Source organism: Sinocyclocheilus grahami, unplaced genomic scaffold, assembly GCF_001515645.1.
Source record: "Sinocyclocheilus grahami isolate Dianchi unplaced genomic scaffold, SAMN03320097.WGS_v1.1 scaffold87.1, whole genome shotgun sequence".
In the NCBI taxonomy this organism is placed as follows: domain Eukaryota; kingdom Metazoa; phylum Chordata; class Actinopteri; order Cypriniformes; family Cyprinidae; genus Sinocyclocheilus; species Sinocyclocheilus grahami.
This window is the reverse complement of record NW_015505266.1, coordinates 702,681-723,934: the sequence shown is the minus strand read 5'-3', so window position 1 is coordinate 723,934 and position 21,254 is coordinate 702,681. Positions and strand designations below refer to the sequence as shown.

Genomic DNA, 21,254 nt, shown 5'->3' with positions numbered 1-21,254 from the left:
GTTGACTCACAGTGATGTTCCAGCGTACAGTGGGGAGCGTTGTTGGTTTGGCCTAAATTCAACTGATTTCATTTCGGAATAATAATAATAACAATAATTAAATATTATTGTTATTATTATTTAAAAATACAAATATTTGATTGCTCAATTCAAGGGAATAAACATTCAAATTTTCTGTCATAAATTGGATTTTGTAGGATGTTCCTCAGTGACATTTTGGGGATTCCAAAAGCTGTTGTAGAGAATATTTTGGGAATGCTTCGGAGCGTTTTATATGAGAGGTATGCGATATGAGAGGTTGTTTTTGGCTCGATTTACTATTTAGGATTTAGGATGTTATTGTGAAAGATATGCTTTACAGAGGGATTCTAGGTTGTTCGTTTTTCGACAGCAGAAATATTCGACCTGGTAATATTTAAATTGGATCATTAAAACATTCCTGTAATCTATCCCCGATCAGGCTCCGGTACCTGTTAACGTATCAAAAGTGAGTGTAGTTCTCGCATGGCTTCGCATAATAAAGATGTTTACGCTCTAGTTCTGAGAAAGGGAAGTCTAAGAAGACCACTTCCTCCTCTGTCAGAATGATGCCGCTTTTTCCCAAATAATCCTTTAAAGATAAAACGCAGACAGCTTTGGTAGGCAGATGCTCAATTCCTCAACTTTGTGCCTTCTCCGATCGCCAGAGGCAAGAGAGATGGCGCTTTTACTGGATCTTACTTGTCATCATCAAAAATGTGCACATTTCCTGTGTGTGCGTGCATATTTGTGTCTATGTATATTTATTTGTGGGTAGTTTGGGAGGGAAACGACAGAACGAGGCTGAAATTCATACGTAAGCTTTAGTAAGCGTGTTTGCCATTTCAAGGTTTTTTTTTTTTTTCTCACCTTGCTCTCACCTTACCGTAGCCTTTTAACATAAATGTTCCCTTTCTTGGTCCCATTGGCTTAATTTTAAATGTACATAGCAGAATCAAAGAAATCAAACTTGCTTGTAGCTTTTCTTACACTATTACAAAGAAGAAAAAAAAATGTTTTCCCTAAATAACAAGATTACATATCTTTGAAAAGGCAAATATTGATATTTTATTTATTTTATGATCCTCATAATTATGTAAATCCCTGTTAGCTTTTATTACAATACTCTAAGGCGGGTAAAACTAGTCCTTTAGTTGTTTATTTTTTGTTAGAGAGTAACAGATGGCGAGGTCACGAACGCAGTTGGTTTATTAGCGCTAATGTCTTTCTGTTGGTTGTTTGGACACAGTCTACCTCAGTATGTTGTTAGAAATGGTTTAGTGCCAAGTGCATCTCTCTTTAGTTGTTTGAATTTCTTTAACAGGCTTGTTTCGGGGCAGCAAAAACCATGTCCGCAATCCCAAATTCGGCCACTAGAGGTTCTCTCTCGCAATTATGATTACGGATCACTTCCCATGCTCTCCTTTATTTGATTTTGATTTTGGAGAAAGCTTAGAACCCAAAGATTCACTTTAACGGGCGATGTCTTTCTTTCGAGTCGTTTGAAATACGCAGAGCAGTTTAGTTGTGAAAAATGAGATAAAACGAAAGTTTATCCAAATGAAAAAGTGTACGAAAAAGAGTATCACTAAGGTACAACCTTTGGTGTGCGGAAAAACTGGTTTTTAATTTACGGTACATTGTTTGGCTCTGCTTATCTGAATGAGGTATTATAGAGTTTTATTTCTTTGTCTATTACATGAAGCACTTATTTGAATAATACTATATTTTTCGTAAAGCCACTTGTTAATTCGCAAACATTTTAGTATGTATGTTTTCTGTGATTTAAGCTCAATTTAACCTTTCAAGTCACTTCCTGAGAGACTACTGAATCACAGTTTTTTGTGCAAAAACGGCCACAAAACAATTTGCGATTTTTATTTGTTTATTTTTTTGGGCTAGGCTATGTAGTTACAGTGGGCGTACAACCCTGTTGAAAAAAACAGCATATGCTGGTTAGGTATGTTTTGATGCTGGTTTATGCTGGTCCTTTGCTGGTTTATGCTGGTCCTTTGCTAGTTTAAGCTGGTCCTTTGCTGGTTTATGCTGGTCCTTTGCTAGTTTAAGCTGGTCCTTTGCTGGTTTATGCTGGTCCTTTGCTAGTTTAAGCTGGTCCTTTGCTGGTTTATGCTGGTCCTTTGCTAGTTTAAGCTGGTCCTTTGCTGGTTTATGCTGGTCCTTTGCTAGTTTAAGCTGGTCCTTTGCTGGTTTATGCTGGTCCTTTGCTAGTTTAAGCTGGTCCTTTGCTGGTTTATGCTGGTCCTTTGCTAGTTTAAGCTGGTCCTTTGCTGGTTTATGCTGGTCCTTTGCTAGTTTAAGCTGGTCCTTTGCTGGTTTATGCTGGTCCTTTGCTAGTTTAAGCTGGTCCTTTGCTGGTTTATGCTGGTCCTTTGCTAGTTTAAGCTGGTCCTTTGCTGGTTTATGCTGGTCCTTTGCTAGTTTAAGCTGGTCCTTTGCTGGTTTATGCTGGTCCTTTGCTGGTTTATGCTGGTCCTTTTGCTGGTCATGTGCTGGCAAAGGACCAGCTTAAACCAGCATCCCAGCGTCAAAACATACCTATCAGCATATGCTGTTTTTTTCAACAGGGAACCATTTGTGATTTGTGAACAGCTCTTCTTCGCTCACTGCAGTAACTTTCTGATGCCCCGAGTTAAGTAGTTTCACATACAAAAACTTGGTCACTGTTTTTTTTGGTTTGTTTGCACCAAATGTGATTGTCAATGTCTTTTTTTTTTGTTCCATGTGTTTTCTACTGTGAAAATTTCTATCAATGCCATAGTTTATAGTAAACACGGACTTCACCTGCCTCTCCTTACACATGCGTTCATAAATACTCTCGCGGACAATCCTATGTGCCATAGAAAAGTTTTATTTTCCTCAGGGAGATGTGAGCGTTGGGTTTTGATTATCGGAGGAGCGTCAATTTTATCCACGGCTAGCTTAATCGTACGAGAAAAACGGATGGGAAAACTGCAAAAACGATGCCTTTGGATGCCTGTCGTGCATCTCTAAAGCATTTCGCATCTTTCGTTGCCTCTCAAATGTGTTTCGGGGAATAAATGGAGCGCCCCCTGGTGGATCCATAGTGCCTTGCACAAACCTAAGTATCCTCCCAGCCAAACCTGGCCAACAAACTCCCTGGACCGGATTGTTTTTCACCCAACATCCTCAAAATACTGGAGCCTATTGTACAGATTTCTGGACAGGTTAGCACATCTTTGGCTCAATGCTTGGCTCGGTTTTTACTGTATTGGTATATGTGAATGATATTCTTTTATTTTTAATTAAGCTGAACTTGTCTCTTCTTGGATAAGCTAAGGCTTGCTTTGTGGCTTGACAAACCACCCAACGTCGTACGATTGATTCACTGTTACCCAAAACAACAACTTTGGCAGCTCCCAGTGTAAAAGTCTAAATTAAGAGAATATCATTTTGATAAATGACCTTAAATAACCTAGTAGCAAAAACCCTAATGCGGTTTTCTACAGCAAGCTAGAAAAGCAGAACAGGTCGAGTGCAAGGCATTGTATGTATTTTATTGTTTTTAAAAGGAAAAAGTATTACACTTAGAGATATTAATTTCTATTTTTTTAGTCAAAATAGGGAGGGCAGATTCGATTACTTTTTTTGACTGTAAACTTTTACTATTCATGTACATTACGGAATTAACATTATCAATGTATATAGATTTCTTTTCGATAAAATTGTGATGTCTTTTATTCATGGCATTACACTGTGATTCAGAGATATAAATGACATCGATTTTACTCCACAAACTGATCGGATGACAAACCGTTCAGAGGTTTGGCCTACAATGATGTTCTTTGTATGACATTTTCTTTCTTTTTTTTCATGTACAGCTACTTGTTTGCCATCCAAGAAATGATTGCATATCCTTTGTCAGCATTTTGTATTTGTAAATTGTTACCCTTTTCTTTGTACAATACGGACAATTCCTCTACGTTCATGAAGGTGACCGTTTGAATAAACAATTGTTTTTCAATGTGAAAAACTGGAAAAGACCACTGCAGACTTTATTATAAGCTATACAATCACGCAAAAATAAAGGTATAGTCGACATCTGAAATGATTGAGAACTTACACAAACAGGTTAGGCTACTATGGAAGCTTGTTTCCGCCACGAGATTAAAAACAAAAATGTAATTGTAAGTTTTGTTCTCACATTTCTGAGATTCTCAGATATAAACTCACAATTCTGAGAAAAACAAATCGGAATTGTATTATATATATATATATATATATATATATACGCTATTGTGAGAAAAAAATAGTCTAAATTGTGAAAAGTCAATTTTCAAGATGTAAACTAGCAATTTTGAAAACAAATTCCAAATTGTGTGGAAAAAATTTGTAGGATTATAAACTCACAATGGTGAGAAAAAATTCAGAATTGTGAGATATAAAGTCAGAATTACGAAATACAAACTCGACAAATTGCGAGAAATAAAATATAATGTAATTGTACGTTTTGTTCTCACATTTCTGAGATTCTCAGATATAAACTCACAATTCTGAGAAAAACAAATCGGAATTGTATTATATATATATATATATATATATATACCCGCTATTGTGAGAAAAAAATAGTCTAAATTGTGAAAAGTCAATTTTCAAGATGTAAACTAGCAATTTTGAAAACAAATTCCAAATTGTGTGGAAAAAATTTGTAGGATTATAAACTCACAATGGTGAGAAAAAATTCAGAATTGTGAGATATAAAGTCAGAATTACGAAATACAAACTCGACAAATTGCGAGAAATAAAATATTAAATCAGAAGAATTGTGAGGTATGAACTTTTGAGGTATGAAAAATTGCGAGATGAGATAACTTGGAATTGCTAGAAAAAAGTCAGAATTCTGAGTTTAGATCTCGTAATTCTGACATTTTCCTTAATTGTGAATTTATATCTTGTAATGCGAGTTGATATCTGAGTTGATTGTTTGTTTTTTAAGCGGAAACGAGCCTCCATAGGTTACAGAGAACAACTTTGATTAAAAAGCATCATGTCAGCCTCAGATACAGCATCAATTTAAGTTTTTTTTTTATTTTTTATATTGAATGTGTAAAATGTTTATTTCTTCTGTAAATCTGACATCTTTTGGGGTCTTATATATGATGGGCGTTTCAGGTTGTCTGGCCTGTTTCTACATCAAATAATCAGCGCCCTTGTGTATTTTTTTTTTCAACTGTTGTCCTGTACAATTTTCTGTTTAGTTGAACGCTTGATCATTTTGTTTGTTTCGTTTATCCTTGCGGTTTCATTTTGTTTGTTTTCTCTGTGCACATAGACGGTTCCCACGGCTGTTTTTCTGTCCCATCATTCTCCTTTATTGTAGAAAATGTTATTTAATCACCAACACACACCTTCCCATCAAAACTTTCCCCTCGCTGGTTGAATTTGTGCCATTTACGTTGCATATGGAAACCACCGTCACTTATTTAAACAAACCAACAAATCCACCAGACCAGGATCAAACTGTGCCATGATTAACTAGTACGAATAGACCGTTTTAGTTTTTCAAGGAAAGCCAAGCAGTGACATGTACAGTAAATGTTGGAATGGAATGAAAATGAATCTTGCTGTGTGTAAATTATTCAACAATTAACTGTTTATATGAAATTTATGAATTAAAAATTGAGAAAAGAAATGACTTGCAGTTGTGTCTGTTCCCAAGATAATAAATGGTTTATTTGTGTACGTTTAAGAGAGATAAAGGCAACAGTCCTTAAATGCAAAAGAACAACCAAAATCAAAAATTGACATTTAATTTTCCAAAAGAAAACTAATTAATGAAAAGACATAAGGGCGAGTAAATGATTTAAAATGTATTTATTTAAAGTTTTTAGCTGTTATTTAAAAACATTGTAAACCTGTAAATGTATGTTATTTTTCTGAAATGTTTTATTTTCTTGCACCACAGGAAGCACCTCTTAAAACGTAAATATATCATATTAAAAACTTTTGGAAAGTTCTGACATGCCTTTTATGAATAGATTTTCTTACCGTATACGCTATACTTACATCTTTAACTATGAAAGTCTGTTGTAAAAATATGACAAATTAAGATTGTTCCTAACTTTTGGCTTCATTTGACATCTTTTCTCCATAAAATGTAATTTCCATCATCATTTCCATATCAGAAGGTACGATCTAAAATGTGGTAAAAATTACACTGGTGGAAATGTTGATGATTTTCAGAAAAATTACAGAATTTTCCTGTTTATCATGTATTAAACAGTAACACTTTTGTTAAAGAAAGATCAGTTTGCTCCAGTATTCATTAATCATTGTAGGCTAATAAAAAAATACAGTTCAAGTCAGCTCGGGTCTATTAACTTTTGATTTTTAATAATGTGTTAGTAAATGTTAAGAGTAACATTTACTCTCATAGTTTGTCTCCCAAACAGTGTTGGGCAAGTTACTCTGAAAATGTAATCAGATTACTGATTACTCCTTTTAAAAGTAATCACGTTACTGTTCTGATTACTTTATTTCAAAAGTAATTAGTTACATTACTAGTTACTTTACTTTTTTCTCCATGAAATTTATGAAATCCCAGCATACACGCTCCCGATAAATATTTGTTATTAAAGCATCAACATTCACAGAACACTTATTTTTAACTAAAGCAAGCGGCTGCTGCATGCATGGTTTGGATTTCATCGCAATCTCACAAATCTCTGTTATAACACAATAAATATATGCATAATGAGTCTTTCATAATGTCTACAATTCGTGTGTTATGAGAGGATTCGTGAGGACGCAAATTTCAGCACAAACACTTGTTAGCCTAAATAGAAACTCTGCATACGCTTGCACCTGTTAATCGTTTATATTTTATATTAGTTCATGTTGCTTTTGTGCAATAGATGAATGACAATTTATTGTTTTAGATATTTTATGTTTAGATAGTTCTATTTTGCAAGAGTCCTGTGAATCATTTTATTCTCCCGCATCCCACACACACACACGAGTGTCTACCCGCCCGCACCAGCACTAGCCCATCTTGTCCCCCGCTCGGGTCTCGCGGGAGCAGGCCTCTAATCCACTGGCACTTGACCAACACTGCTCCCAAAGTACCATAAACAAAGAAACACCCATATACTGTTGAACTGAATGATTGCCTTATTTATATACTAGGTATTTACATGTCTTTTAAAACCATAACAAGACACTCAAGTCTGTAGAGACTCACAGTTTCTCTACACTGGGTCGTCATAAGAGCAATAGTACAGTTAGATAGCAGGAAATGGCACGTTTTATCTGTAGTAGTCAGTCAAGTGTGAACAGCAGCTAGTTTAAGCAAAACAAGCTCTTCGAAGGGGTTCGTTCACCACATTAACCACCAGCGTTTCTGCTCATCTCCTCCAAACCCCTGCACAAGTGCACTCATTAGTATGGGAACTATGCAGTCATCACATCATATGCACAAAAAGGCTGGGTTTTTCTACAGTTTGAATTAAAGCATCCACCATCGGCACGTTTTGATCATACCACCTCTGAAAGAAGGGCCTCATGTGTGTGTGTGCTCATGTAAAGGCCATGTGTCTGCACTGAGTGTCAGTCTGAAGAGGAAGTTGTAGCAGTGTTGTGCGTTTCAGGCTGTGGTTAACGCAGCACTCTGCTCTTTTCAGACGCTTCAGCTGCCAGAAAGTGGTGTGTTAGATTCAGAGGAGGACGTTTTTGCTAGTTGTGGATTGTTGTTTGTACTTCTGGATTGGGGTGAGTACGTAAAACGGTTTGTTTTAGTTAATACACAATAAGAATGCTAACTTTGTATGATTTGAACTGAATCTGTGCCATTGTTCTGGTGAGGCATTATCTTCTGCAGCTCCAGATAAGCTATCATGCAACCTTTAATGTGTTTAATCTTGAGTTTTGAATGACGGTTGGATGTTTTGGGCTATAAGAACCCAACTTGAGCTCGACTTGATGGATTTCACTGGTGCTTTCAGCCATTATTGCTTCACCGGTATCATTTAAGGAACTGCCTAAGCAGAAATGCAGTTCACTGTGGTGCAACTCAATGACTATGTGTAGAAAATCATACTTGGTGTTGGTTGCGTCTTCTTTTTCTTAAACAAACCTGTTGTTTTTCAAGAGCAACCGTTATGACGCTTGTTTGTGCTCTTCACAGATGGTGTTTTCCACTTTCACTATTATACACCAGATCACGCACACCGTTATACATTTCATTTTAGTACATCTTGCAAAACATATCATGGTTTTACTGTGTTTTTTGGGGCATGTGATGGTATTATACCATGTACCATAGTAAATGCTACTTCCAAGAATACCATGATATTTTTAACAGAAAACTATGGTGGCTGCATGAATATGTCAGTTACACAATAACATGGTTTATACAGTAGATAGCCTCAAAAGTAATTGGGTGTTTGAGCTACACAGGGTTAAATGTTTAACCCAACCTCCTGGGCAGTAACCCAACCGCTGGGTCAAAACATCCCAATCGCTGGGTTTGTCCCTATTTTACCCAGCGCTGGGTTGTATTTAACCCAGCATTTTTTAGAGTGTAATAACAGTAAGTTATGCAAAATTACAAAAAGTCAACCCTAAACTTAGTAAGTACATGTACTGTAGTTAAGTAATATTACTCAGAACTTATTTGTGTAATTACTGTAGCATCTACACCTTAAAACAAAGCGTAACCAAAAAATTATATAGCGCCATTATTAGGGATTAATAGGAGGGGAAAAGTATCTCTATATGGCAGGTTACTGAACGGAGGAGTCTTAAAAAAGAAGTGGCCTTGATGATGTTAGCAACAAAAAAAGGTTGTTTGAGGGGCAGAGCAAGTTGAACATTTCAATAAAATGTTATTGAATAGAAGGAGTCTAAAAATAAGTAGCTTTGTTGATATCAGCGAAAAAGGAAAGTCGTTTGAGAGGCGGAGCAAGTTATGTTTTGATAAAAGATTACTGAAGGGGAGGAGAATAAAATTAAGGGGTCTGATGATGTCATCAGAAAAGAAAAGTCGTTTGGGGGCGGAGCAAGTTGTTGAGCGATAAAAGAAAATCGTTTAAGGAGTAGAGCAAATTATGTTTTGATTAAAAGGTTATTGAAGGGGAGGAGTCTAAAACTAAGTGGCCTTGATGATGTCAGCAGAAAATTAAAGTCATTTGAGGGGCGGAGCAATTGGTTACTTTTTGATAAAAGGTGATTAAAGGGGAGGAGTCTAAATATAAGTGGCCTTGATGTCAGCAGAAAAAAAAATTTGTTTAAGGGGCGGAGCATGTTGTTATGTTTTGTTTAAAGCTGCAGTCCGTAAGTTTTGCCTCTTTGTTGCCATCTCTGTTTGAAAACCTGGAATTGCAGCTGTTTACGTAATTATCTAGCTTGCGTGGGTTGTGCTCAGGCACGGCTGCAGCACAGATGAATCTAATGTTTTGAGGAGTATGTGTGTTTGGTAGTCAGTCACCGCACCGGTGTGGATATTTACTCTACTTCGCAATCACAGATTCTAGCCTACGTCTTGGAATATGACCCAAATAAGAATTTTCACCGGATATTGCCATCTGAACATGCAAGTAACAAGTCCTGCCATATTTGTTCTGACCAACTGAGGAAAAAAGCATTACCATAAATCCCGCTACCAATTTTGATTAAATCTAAAGATTGGTTAGCTCATATCACATCAAACCGTGCAAATTATTATTATTGTTATACTTTATTCTCAAATGATTAATGTTAACAACATCAGCATTGGTGACTATGAGTATAGTGTGTATAAGCGAGTAGATTTCAATTTCTGCAGTCTAATCTAATTGTCAATTTCATATTAAGAAATTATTTTAACCCAAAAAGCAAATTATGCTCCCTTCGAACTGGTTTTCTTTAAAATACAAATCTTTGTAATCCCAGGCTATCTGTAATCAGAAGCACATTTAAAACTGGAATATAATTTAATTTCATTCACATGTGTTTCTTAAAATCCGCCATCAAAATGATCAAATGAATTATTCCAGCTGCTGTGATAAAAAAGGCTATAAACAATCGGCCACCTGCAGGATCCTCACATGCGATAGTCTAGTAGCCGGGACAGCTTCTTTATGTTAACAGACGTGACGTAATGACGCAACAGCATGCTCGAATTTCCCGCGAAAACTTACCTGTACCACTCAAATTAGAAAACATTATTATAAGCTAACCGTTGTGAATCGGGATAAAGTAAGGCGATCGTTTTGACACTGTCTGGTTATGTACTTGCTCAAATATTGATTTCGGATCATTTTTAACCAAAAAAAGTTACAGACTGCAGCTTTAAAAGGTTATTGAAGGGGAGGAGTCTAAAAAGAAGTTGCCTTGATGTCAGCAGAAAAAGAAAGTCCTTTGAGGGGTGGAACAAGTTGAACGTTTTGATAAAAAAGTTATTGAAGATGAGGAGTCTAAAAAGTAGAGGCCTTGATGATGTCATCAGAAAAGGAAAGTCGTTTGAGGGGTGGAGCAAGTTGTTACTTTTTGATGAAAGGTTATTGAAAGGGAGGAGTCTAAAAATAAGTGGTCTGATAATGTCAGCAGAAAAAGAAAGTCGGTTGTGGGGCGGAGCAAGCTGTCATGATTTGATGAAAGTTTCCAAATAAAGTGAAGTGTCCAAATTTCTGAAGGGACAATACGGTGATATTTACCACCTGATTCCATCACTCTGCCATTTTTTGTAGGCGTAGTATTAAACACAATTCCCTCCCATTCAGATCCAGCGGTGCTTCCTTTCTCTCTCTCTCTCTCTCTCTCTCTCTCTCTCACTGTGAGCCCCCACAGCTGTGCCTCTTGACTTTGAATCATATGTTAGATAATCCCCAGCGGTTCCCTCCTCTGATCCGGCTGTGGGACTCTAGTTTCCTGATATCTTGTTCACTAACTCCTCTGGGAGAAATTCACACCATCCACATGGCAGATCCATCTCTCCACAACTCCTGGCCCTCGTTCTCATGGATGAAACGATGGTCCTTCAAAAGAGGTAGAGGGCATGATTGCATCTTTCTGGAACTCTAGCATCTTTCCTTTTTTTCTGTGCTACCCTATTATATAATATATAATTATAATAAAATATTATAATAAAATATGTAATAAATAAATAAATAAATGGCAGTGCCATAATATTTTTGTTACTTTTTTTCTTATTTTATATATAAATGTACTGATACATATATTATATATTTTTGTCAGTAGAATATTTATGCTCTGAAAGTATACCTAGTGTTTTATTTTTGATCTTTCCGAATTGGCCGTGTGTTTCTAATTGTGCTGAGTGGAGTTTTTTCCCCACCTTTTCTGTCTTAAACTATAAATAGCTGAGGAGGTTTTTTGTTTGCTTGTGGTTGAGAGTGTCACTGATGTTATGGTACATGCAGTTGCGGTCTGCTCAAGAGATCCGGTCACATTGCTAACAGAATGAACTTTTGCATGCAGCTCTCATGACCAGACTGTATCTGTTGGCACATACAAAACCACATTTTCACACTTAACAGTTCTGTGTGATTATGTCATTACTGTATTTTGAGATAAAAGACAGAATAACTGGAAACCACCAGACTCCAAAACAGGAATTTTGGATATGTATGTAAATACTGAACCCAGGCGGTTAGCGTGTTATACTCTTGAGACATATTTGTGCTCAAATAAGTGATGTAAGTTTGATTCTGATGTGCAATTTCCTGATCCTATGTAATTTCCTCTCTTTGCTCTACTATTCTTTAAAGAAAAAAAAGAGAAAAAAACATAATGCTCTTTTTATTTAGCCATTAGCACATTTGCTCTCAAACATTGAGCTTCTGACATTTCCTGATTCTGTTCCCCATCTTTCTCTCATTAATTTAGTTGTATGTCTATTATAAATAACAGTTATATATTATAGATAGATAGACAGATGATAGATAGATAGATAGATAGATAGATCAGCAGAAGTCACAATTAGTGTACTTGAGTTGTTTTTAAAATCATCTGTTAATGATGCTCCAAATATTGCGTGCGTTTTCAGAGATTACCTTCTCTGATGGAGCTTTGAATTGCTTTACAGCTTTGGGGTTGCCCCTGTAATCCTCTTGGAAAAGCTCAAGACTCACATAACATAATTCTGCAAATTGCAATTGGCAAACCTTTAACTTCCTCCAGGGATTTGGCTACTCGAGTGCATGACACGGTTTAGGCTATTTCGAGCCTGTTTCCTTTTACTTAGACCAAAATAAAACTTTGCGTCTTAGGGTGTGCTCCGACCTCAGAGTGTGTGAAAAAACAAATGTTTTCTGTGGTAGACCTACAGTAACCCTTGTAAAAGCTCAGAGGCCCCTTTGTTTAAGTATTAATGTTGGAGCATATGGTAAGAAGCAGCAGCCATAAAAGGATATTTGAACATGACAAGCATCATGGTGCTCTTATAGTTTACATATCACGTGTCTAATTCGGATACAAACAACCTCACTGCTCTCAGACTCTGTCATTCGTCTAGGGCCAAGATGATTTATGCCAGAAAGTACTGTACAGTTCATTTCTCCATCGTTTAAGGACAGGCAGTCGGTGAAGGAGAACGGTTGTGGATTGGACTTTGGTGTCTGGGTTTTGTCATAGTCTATATCATTATTGTCATAATCACCTAGTCACTCAGGTACTCTGAGTTTTGGAAGGGTCACTTAAGCAATGCCCCAATAGTGGTGGGCCTTAATTTAGCTCCAAAGAACGGTTCTTGAGTGTTGATGGCAAATCTCAAAAGATGGAGAACATTGAGTCTACATTTATAAAAATACAGGTTCTACAATGGTTCTTTTACAGTTGGGAATATGGTTCTTTTGGAGAACTTCTTTTCAGGTTCATATGTTCTTTAGGTCAGCGAATTGCTTCCAGGTAGAGGAAACATCAAGCATTTCTTGGTTCTTTTGAAGCATGTACTTAGATGGCTTTCTGAAGAACCTTGGGTTCTCCTATAGCATCAGGCTGGAGGCTATTATATACCATATACTATCAAACACAATCCAGAGTTTTGCTTCTGTAAACTAGTGCTTCCATTTTACATCAGATTAAGATCTTCTGTTTACAGGGAAATGTTTCCAGCTTCAACTGACTCCAGCTGTGTGTTGATGTAACGTGCTGAAGTTAACGGAAGTCACCGATAAGTTCTGGCAGTAGCTATTGAGAGTATTTTATTTAGGGTGCGCTGTCATACTGGCTCTCCAGACCCGTATCTCTATTATTGCTATGTCACAGGAAAAAACACAATAGATATGATGTAATTAGATATCCAGAATGTCACACCACTCTTAATTTGTTTTGTCTGGTGCACAGCAACAATATGTTTGATAAGGCACCTAACCAAAAGCAACACTGCAAGTCTGAGATCAAGAGTTCACAATTGTGGATAATATTTCTTGCTAAATTCATGGTGGATTGTTTTGTGTTTCAGCCTCAGATTGCAAACCATGCTCTCAACTTCGAGCCCCGGTCTCAGCACCCAGCTCCTCCTCATCCTTGTCCCCGACCTCCATCCCAGAAGACGTCTTCTTTAGCAGTTCACCTGAGGACAAGGTAAGACCCTAACCATAACCTTACTCTTAATCTTGGGTGAATGATTGTTTGAGAAGAAGGATGCCCAAGCTCCGAATCGAGTCCTGAACAAAACCCCAACATTAGCCCTAAACCCTCAAACTGATTGCTTGCCAGGAATGTTGTTCTATAACCGTCAAGGATATTGACCCAGGAATATATGGAACTCTGCAAAATCAGTCCATATGACTTGTTCATTATGTATATGCCTTTTTGAAGTTGTATCATAGCTTTGTGTGAGGAACAAGCTGAAACTGAATTTAAAAGAGTTGTGTAATATCTCAAGACCTTGACCAATGCACTGTACCACTGGTTTCTCTATTGGGATTGTCCTTGTCAGTGTACTGCAGGGGTCACCAAACTTGGTCCTGGAGGGCCGGTGTCCTGCAGAGTTTAGCTTTAACTTGCCTCAACACACCTGCCTGGAAGTTTCAGGTATACCTAGTAAGACCCTGATTAGCAGGTTCAGGTGTGTTTGATTAGGGTTGGAGCCAACCTCTGCAGGACACCGGCCCTCCAGGACCAAGTCTGGTGACCCCTGGTGTACTGTATTGGATAGATGTGTCTACTCGATGACTATGTGCTTAGCCCAGTGGTTCTCAATTCCAGTCCCTGTATTTATTTACAGATGCATTTATGTCACACTTCTCTAGTAAGTTTCGTCTGTGTCTTACTTAGTTGTGACTTACTTAGGCTTCATATTATTAGTCATGTGACCTTTTTGTTGTGATAAATCAGCTGTCTATGGGTTTTTACATACAGAGAAATTTCTTGACTGAGAGCAACGAGTGCAGCAGTGAAGAGGACCTTTTAGACCTCTGCTCTTCTCTGAGAGATTCAGAATATTTCAGAGACCTGCAACTTGGATCCATTGAACCACTAGACACACGACATCCGGTTTTAATTGCACCTGTTTCTGCCCCTTTGGTACCTCCAGCATCCACACCAGAAAGTGGATCTAGGCAGAATTCCACAGAGTTCAACACCCATCAACTTTTCCAGACAGACGACACTGTGATTTCCACTGGAGGGGAAGCCATGGATCGCTTGGTTGCTATGAGAAATTCAGAACAGAAGGAATTCCAGGATTATCCGGAATCCGATCAAGATGAGGACTCAGACAAGGATAACTTTCCTATATTAGTTAGATCCATGTCCACGTCACGTAGACACAGCTGGGAAGTGCCAGTGTCGCCGATTGACCTGGGAAGAAGGTAAGACTCACTTTTTCAGTGGTCCCAAATAAAAATAAATGTCACTGCCATAACTAACTGTGATGTTAGAAAGTCTTTGAGCAGTGCATGAATTCTGCCTGGTAACAGAGTCACACTCATGTATGTGTGTATGTAAACATTGTATGGTTATGTTGTGTAGGTTCAGTCTAGACACTAACGGCATTGACAGTGATGGGGAAAGAGAGGTCCACTGTTTGGCCAAAAGTCCCCATCAACCATCTTCCTCTTTCTCCGAAAGCTCAGTGGAAGAAACCACTAGCGCTGTGGAAAGTGAAATCCCCCAAACACCAGTAACTGTCCTTATTGTAATCTTTGTCTTAGTATGACCAGAACAAGACTTTCAGATAGCTCTATAAACCACACTCCTGCTCCTGGAGGGCTGCCATCCTGCAGAGTTTAACTTCAACCCTAATTAAACAAACTTGAACCAGCTAATCAAGGTGTTCAGGATTACTTGAAAATAACGTGTGTTGGAGAGTTGGAGTGGAATTCTAGCCAGAAGGTAGCACTCAAGGAGCGGGGTTGGCTTCCTATGCCGTAACTCTTATTGATAACGTTTTCCCATTATTTGGTTTTAACAACAGAAGCCAACCACGCCAGCAAAGACAGTATATTCCAGATCTGATATCCTTGCGACTGATGAAAAATCCCAAGCAGACAGAGTCTCCCACATACTGGAGACTTCTAAGCAGGCTGCCAGAGAGGCTGGAGGTTAGTGAAATGATTCTCCAGTTAGGCAGAAAACTCCAGTCAGGTTCTCATGGGCTCTAGCTCTGAAGCAATCAGATAAATCCAATGCTAATTCTGTCAGGAGGAATTCTTGGATCAAAAGCAGCAAAACACACATTTTACCATTTAAATCTTCCAAGGAGACCTTCTTTATTTGGTAGTTCTATAAACAAACTATGGTACTTTCAAAAGTACTTTCTATGGTACTCTGGTACTTTCAAAAACCCAGGGTGCTTTCACACTAGTACTTTTGGTGCGCACCCGGGTTCAATTGACGTCAGAGTTCGGTACGTTTGGATGTGAACGCTGTCTTCCGAACTCGGGTGCGCACCTGCGACCCGTACCCATGTCCGCTTAAAAAGGGTGGTCTGGGGTACAGTTCGCTGCTGATGTGAACGCAATCGTACCAAATCACAGAAGTGAACCGCTATTAATGACTTATTATTTGATAAAAATTTGTGTTTTTCACTCACTTTCTTGACGAGCGTGACTGACGCGCTGCAAGCAGAGAGCTGTAATTCTCATTTCTGTTCACCTTCAGAGTACTTTAGAGCATCTGCAGTACATTCGTTAGGCAGACGTAAGTGCCGTTATGTACTGAAGCTTTGGAAACAAAACCAACGGTTCAAAAACATAAATATAAAATTGAAGAGAGCCTTGCTACACATTTTGCCATCTTCTCCTGCGCCATCGTTACTAAGCAATGGGGTAAACAGCTGCTGGCTTGATGACGCAAACGAACCGCGGTTCGGACCCAAATAATATAATGTGAACACAATCCAGCAGGGGGCAGGGGGAGCGGGGAGCAATCGAACTCGGGTTCGGACCAAGCAATCGAACCAAGGGTGAAAGCACCCCCAGAAACTTAATTTTCTGAACATCCAGGGAACTATATAGAAACTTCATAGTTCTATATAGAACCCTTTACAGCCATATATCTTTTTTGCTTAGAAAACTGATTCTAAAGTGCTGCAAATTACAACAGAATACATGTAATCCTGACTTGTGTTGCTTTGGAATTCCAGAAGAGCAGGAGTCAGAAGAGGGGCTGCAGTCTGCAGTGGAAGGACGGAGTCATGTGTAAGTTTTCACATCTTTGTTTTGTTTAAGAGCACCATGGCAAGGTTATTTTGAGTCAGTGAATTTACATAATTCTGAAGGATTACTGAAGGACCTTGGAATCTGTCAAGACGATCAAGAAGCTTCCATGATGGCTTCCTGGTATGCATTTTGCATATAGCTGGATTAGTGAGATCAGTACTGTATAAATAGCTGGGTTGGGGTCCTGTTTTATTTGCATAAAACTATTAGTCCTCAAAATGCGTATATGCTAATTATTCTAATAACAAACACAAACAAGCATAGATTTCAGTCCTATTGATGTATTTCCTGTTGCAGGGTGGGACATATCGAAAGACTTCTTCCTTTTCTTAATTACCCAATAGCTGTTAGCTAAATCGCACTTGCTATTTGCAACTGCAGCTAGTATTGGGGAAGGGGCATTCTCATTCTAGAAAGCCATTTGATTGGACAAGTATGTAGTGCAGGATGTTGTCATCAAGATTTTGGGTCTGTTTTCTTGAAAGAGACCTACATTTTAATTGATCAACTTTTATAGCATGCTAGCATATTGCTTAGCCTAAAAGCTAATAAACAGGAACTAAAGGGAAAAATCTAGATGAACTGATCTAAACAAGCTTTTTGTCTGTTTAACATGGGGGATTTGATTGTATCCCACCGTGGATGTGGTCTGCGCCTGAGCTAGGCAGTAGATTTTACTGATGGTTTTATTTGGACAGCGGCCCATCGTGTGCCCTGCCACTGCCACACATACTTAGCCTCAGTGTCTTGTTTGTCTCAGGCTGATGGTACAGAAAGTTCTGCACGAGCTTAAGCAGTATCATGGGTAAGTAAACAGTGTGAAGGAGCCTGTCATGCCCTCCTACAGACTAACAGAGTGGCCCACGTTTGGTTTGCAGGCCCGAAAGCATTGTTTCTCACTTGGCTGTCTTGAACATGTTGTGTACGTTTGCGTATATTTATGCTGCATTTTATCTTCTATGTTTACCACTCTTGCTGTATTTTTAAACCTGGTGGGGCTTTTCCTGGTTAGGACGTTCTTGTTTTATCTCAAAACCTGCATGAGAAACCAGAGTGTGCTTTTAACAAGGTCATGAAACATCTGCACTGTAACTGACGCTTCTAATAGCAGACTAGCAAGAGGGTATGTTTGGAATGGAAAACTAGAGTGCATACTTCCTTTTGTATATTAAAAAGTAGTGTACTACATTATACACTAGAGCAGGGGTGTCAAACTCAATTCCTGGAGGGACGGAGCACTGCAGAGTTTAGATTCAACCCTAATTAAACACACCTGATCTAACTAATCAAGTCCTTCCGGCCTATTTGAAAACTACATGGTATGTGTTTTTTTATTTAGTCATTTAGCAGACGCTTTTATCCAAAGCGACTTACAAATTAGGAGGAACAAAAATTAACTTCAATGATTTTAGCAAATGGCTGCAATATAACAAAGAGTGAAAAATTTAAGGGGGTCTGAATACTTTCCGTACCCACTGTATATATACACATATACATACACACATATACTATATATACACATGTATGTGTGTTGGAGCAGGGTTGGAACAAAACTCTGCAGGGCTCCGACCCTTCAGGAATTGTGCTAGAGAGACAAGAAATGTTAAAAAATTGCGGCTGATGCAGTTGCCACTCTAAAAATGGAAGGTTTATTCAAACATGTTGCATTGTGGGTTGCAGAAAATTTGCATAATGCAGAAATAGTATGGTAGTATTCTGTTCCGAGCAGAAAAATGGATACTAGCATGCTGCTTACTGCATACTGAGCACTATGTATTAATGTATACAACATGATATGTTTAAGCAGTAGTATGCACGTTGTCACATCACCTCAATATGTTGCATGTACTTTTTAAATATTTTTGCTATAAAGGTTTTGTATTGTTATTTTAAATTCCATTAAAACTTTTGCTAGTCCAATCAAATAGGTCAAGTATGCAGTAAAGAGGCAAAAATGCATTGGAGAATCAATCGGTAGAATGGAAGGTTGACAATTTTGCAAAGTTGTATGTTATCCAGATACTGCATACTGTAAAAACAATTAGGCTAGTATGGTAGTTTGCCATTCCGAACATATCCAGCATAATTTTGTAGTAAGCATGCATAAGTTGCCAGTGGAGAGTCTTATACTGAATTTATTCTAATCTGATCATGATTATCTTGGATTCTCCTCAGAGCTAAACGCAGAACTTCAAGCACAGAAAGAAAGGAGGTGACAGGGAATTTTACGTGGTACGAGTTTCTTGCCAGCAAGTAAGTCATTGACCTTTTAATGTTGTTCTTTATATGATAATCACTTGGATATACTCTTGTTCTTTTGAATTTTAAATTGGTTTGATGTTGTTTTTTTGTAGAAATGATGAGGAAGAAGAGGACAGACCGGAGCGTCCGGAAAAAGGCACCAAAGTCAAGCGGACTCTGAGCTCACTGAGGAGCCGCGTGACCGGATCCTTCAACAAAGACAAAGTAATCACACACAGACTGTCATCATCGTGCATGCTTGCTCGGACTGTGGGAAAAAAATCATGCCCATTTCTGCTGAACTTCGCAGCAACTTCTGCACCTCTGCAACTTCCTCCTTTTCTTGAATGTAGAGAGACACTAAGCTCGCCCATGCAGACTACTGGGGAAGTTCTGACCTGATCTGTGAACTAGACAATGTGCCAATTGTATACTGTCTTCTAAAAAATAAAACACAATAAGTTAATTAATCAATCAAATGATTTTTAAAACACAGATCAGCTGATACAGATATATCTAATTATTTTGGTTATGTAGCTGATATATTGTAAAACGTTAGGGTTAGTCTATTTTTAGGACTTACTTATATGCTTTTCCTATATTAGTTCAGCAAAATAAGAATAAAGAGTAAAATATTTACGAAATGCACACAAAGTAAATTTCAACAAATTTCTTAATATAAATTAAAATGAAGGAAAATTAAATAATTCCATTAAAATTCAGCTAAAATTACATTCACTGAAACAAATGTACTTTATGCTGTATATTCTAGTATATATTTTTATGTTTATTTTAGTGCTGACAAATGATTAATCATGACTAATCGCATCCAAAATAAAAGTTTTTTTTGTTTACGTAATATATACTGTGTATATTTATTATGTATATATAAATACACACACATGCATGTATATATATTTTTTTTAATATTTACATGTGCATATATATTTTTATATTCATATATAATTATAACATATTTTTCTTAAAAATGTACATGCATGTGTGTGAATTTGTATATGCATTATAAATTTACAGAGTTCACACACATATATTATGTAAACAAAAACGTTTTTTTTTGGATGCAATTAACCGCGATTAATCATTTGACAGTACTAGTTTGTTTATTTTGCGTCATAGTATTGATAATTTGTTGGAAAATGGACTTAATTGTCAAGAAAATAATAATAAAGAAAAACCTTAATTACTGTATATCCCTAAATGTATCCAGTCTTCCCTAAAAATGTATTAAATTAAAAACGATTGAATAATTACATTAAAAGTCAGCATGAATTACATTACATTCACTGAAAAAATACTAACATGATGTATGTTCAGTGCAATATATATTAAAAAAAAATTATTTGTTTATTTTTGTAAATAAAATCAAATAGTATATAGAATTATAAATATCTACAAAATCATATATAAATGTATTTATTTGTTTATTTAACTTATAGTTTACTTAACTTTTAGGGGAAACACGACCTGGTCATGTTTTGTGAAATAGTTAATTTTTTCTGTCTTTTTGCTAACTATCACAAGGTAACGCTACACATCTCTTGATTCCTCTGTTTTCAGGGTAAGACCCGAGACAAAGAGCAGCAAAAAGAGAAAAGCAGAGAGAGAGAGAGATACAAAGAGAAGGAGAAAGAGTTGCGCGAGTGTGTGAAAGTGCGGCGGCGCAGCGTGAGTGGCCACCAGCTCGTACCTGGCTCGTTCTCCTCCTGGGCAACATGTTCACTGTGCAGCAAGACCCTGCAGAGGAAGCATGGCATGCAGTGTTTAAGTGAGTAACACACGACCACAAAACACAAGCTAACACCTGCTCCACACGGCGCTCCGCTTCCACCACAGCGCATGTCACAGTCAACCCCAGGCTGCTTGCAGTTTTCACGGGGCTCTTGCATCTTTCACTGGGTTTCTCTAGATTGTGAGCTGTGATAAACTATCAGGCTCTTGACCCACTGACTCAAACTGTCACGTGATGCAGCGTAGCTCAAGCTTTATAGGCTTAGATCTCTGCCACAATTCTGCACGCGAAAGATCATATTTTGAGTGCACAAAAGTGCATTTTGCACGCGCGCAATCTGAGTTTTGTGGAGAAAATGTTCGTTTCGCAAAGAAAAAAGTATTTCGAGCGCACGAAAATCAGTTTTGCATTTAAAATAATTTTTTGGATGTGCTCTCTAAATGCCAACTGCTCGCTTGCTCAACACAGCCCAGCGTTACAATATGCCATAATTTCAGCCAATCAGAGACTAGGCTGCTAAATTCTGATTGGCTGCCTTGACAACCACTCACAACATTTCTTGCATCACCCCGACAGCAGAAGAGGAAAAATACAGTGCATGC

The 21,254-nt window shown here is 37.7% G+C and overlaps 1 protein-coding gene across 1 annotated transcript in view; it reads left to right on the top strand.

Moving 5' to 3' along the window:
- The first annotated feature begins 7,677 nt into the window (after nt 1-7,677).
- Nucleotides 7,678-21,254, top strand: part of LOC107586933 (rho guanine nucleotide exchange factor 18-like) — a 76,429-nt gene continuing 62,852 nt past the window's right edge. Inside the window, exons 1-9 of the mRNA XM_016274497.1 lie at nt 7,678-7,764; nt 13,457-13,578; nt 14,359-14,810; nt 14,971-15,121; nt 15,416-15,542; nt 16,586-16,640; nt 18,837-18,914; nt 19,016-19,127; nt 20,481-20,688. Coding sequence (XP_016129983.1) covers nt 14,635-14,810; nt 14,971-15,121; nt 15,416-15,542; nt 16,586-16,640; nt 18,837-18,914; nt 19,016-19,127; nt 20,481-20,688 — 907 coding nt within the window. The 5' untranslated portion in view covers nt 7,678-7,764; nt 13,457-13,578; nt 14,359-14,634. The remainder of the gene's footprint in view (nt 7,765-13,456; nt 13,579-14,358; nt 14,811-14,970; nt 15,122-15,415; nt 15,543-16,585; nt 16,641-18,836; nt 18,915-19,015; nt 19,128-20,480; nt 20,689-21,254) is intronic.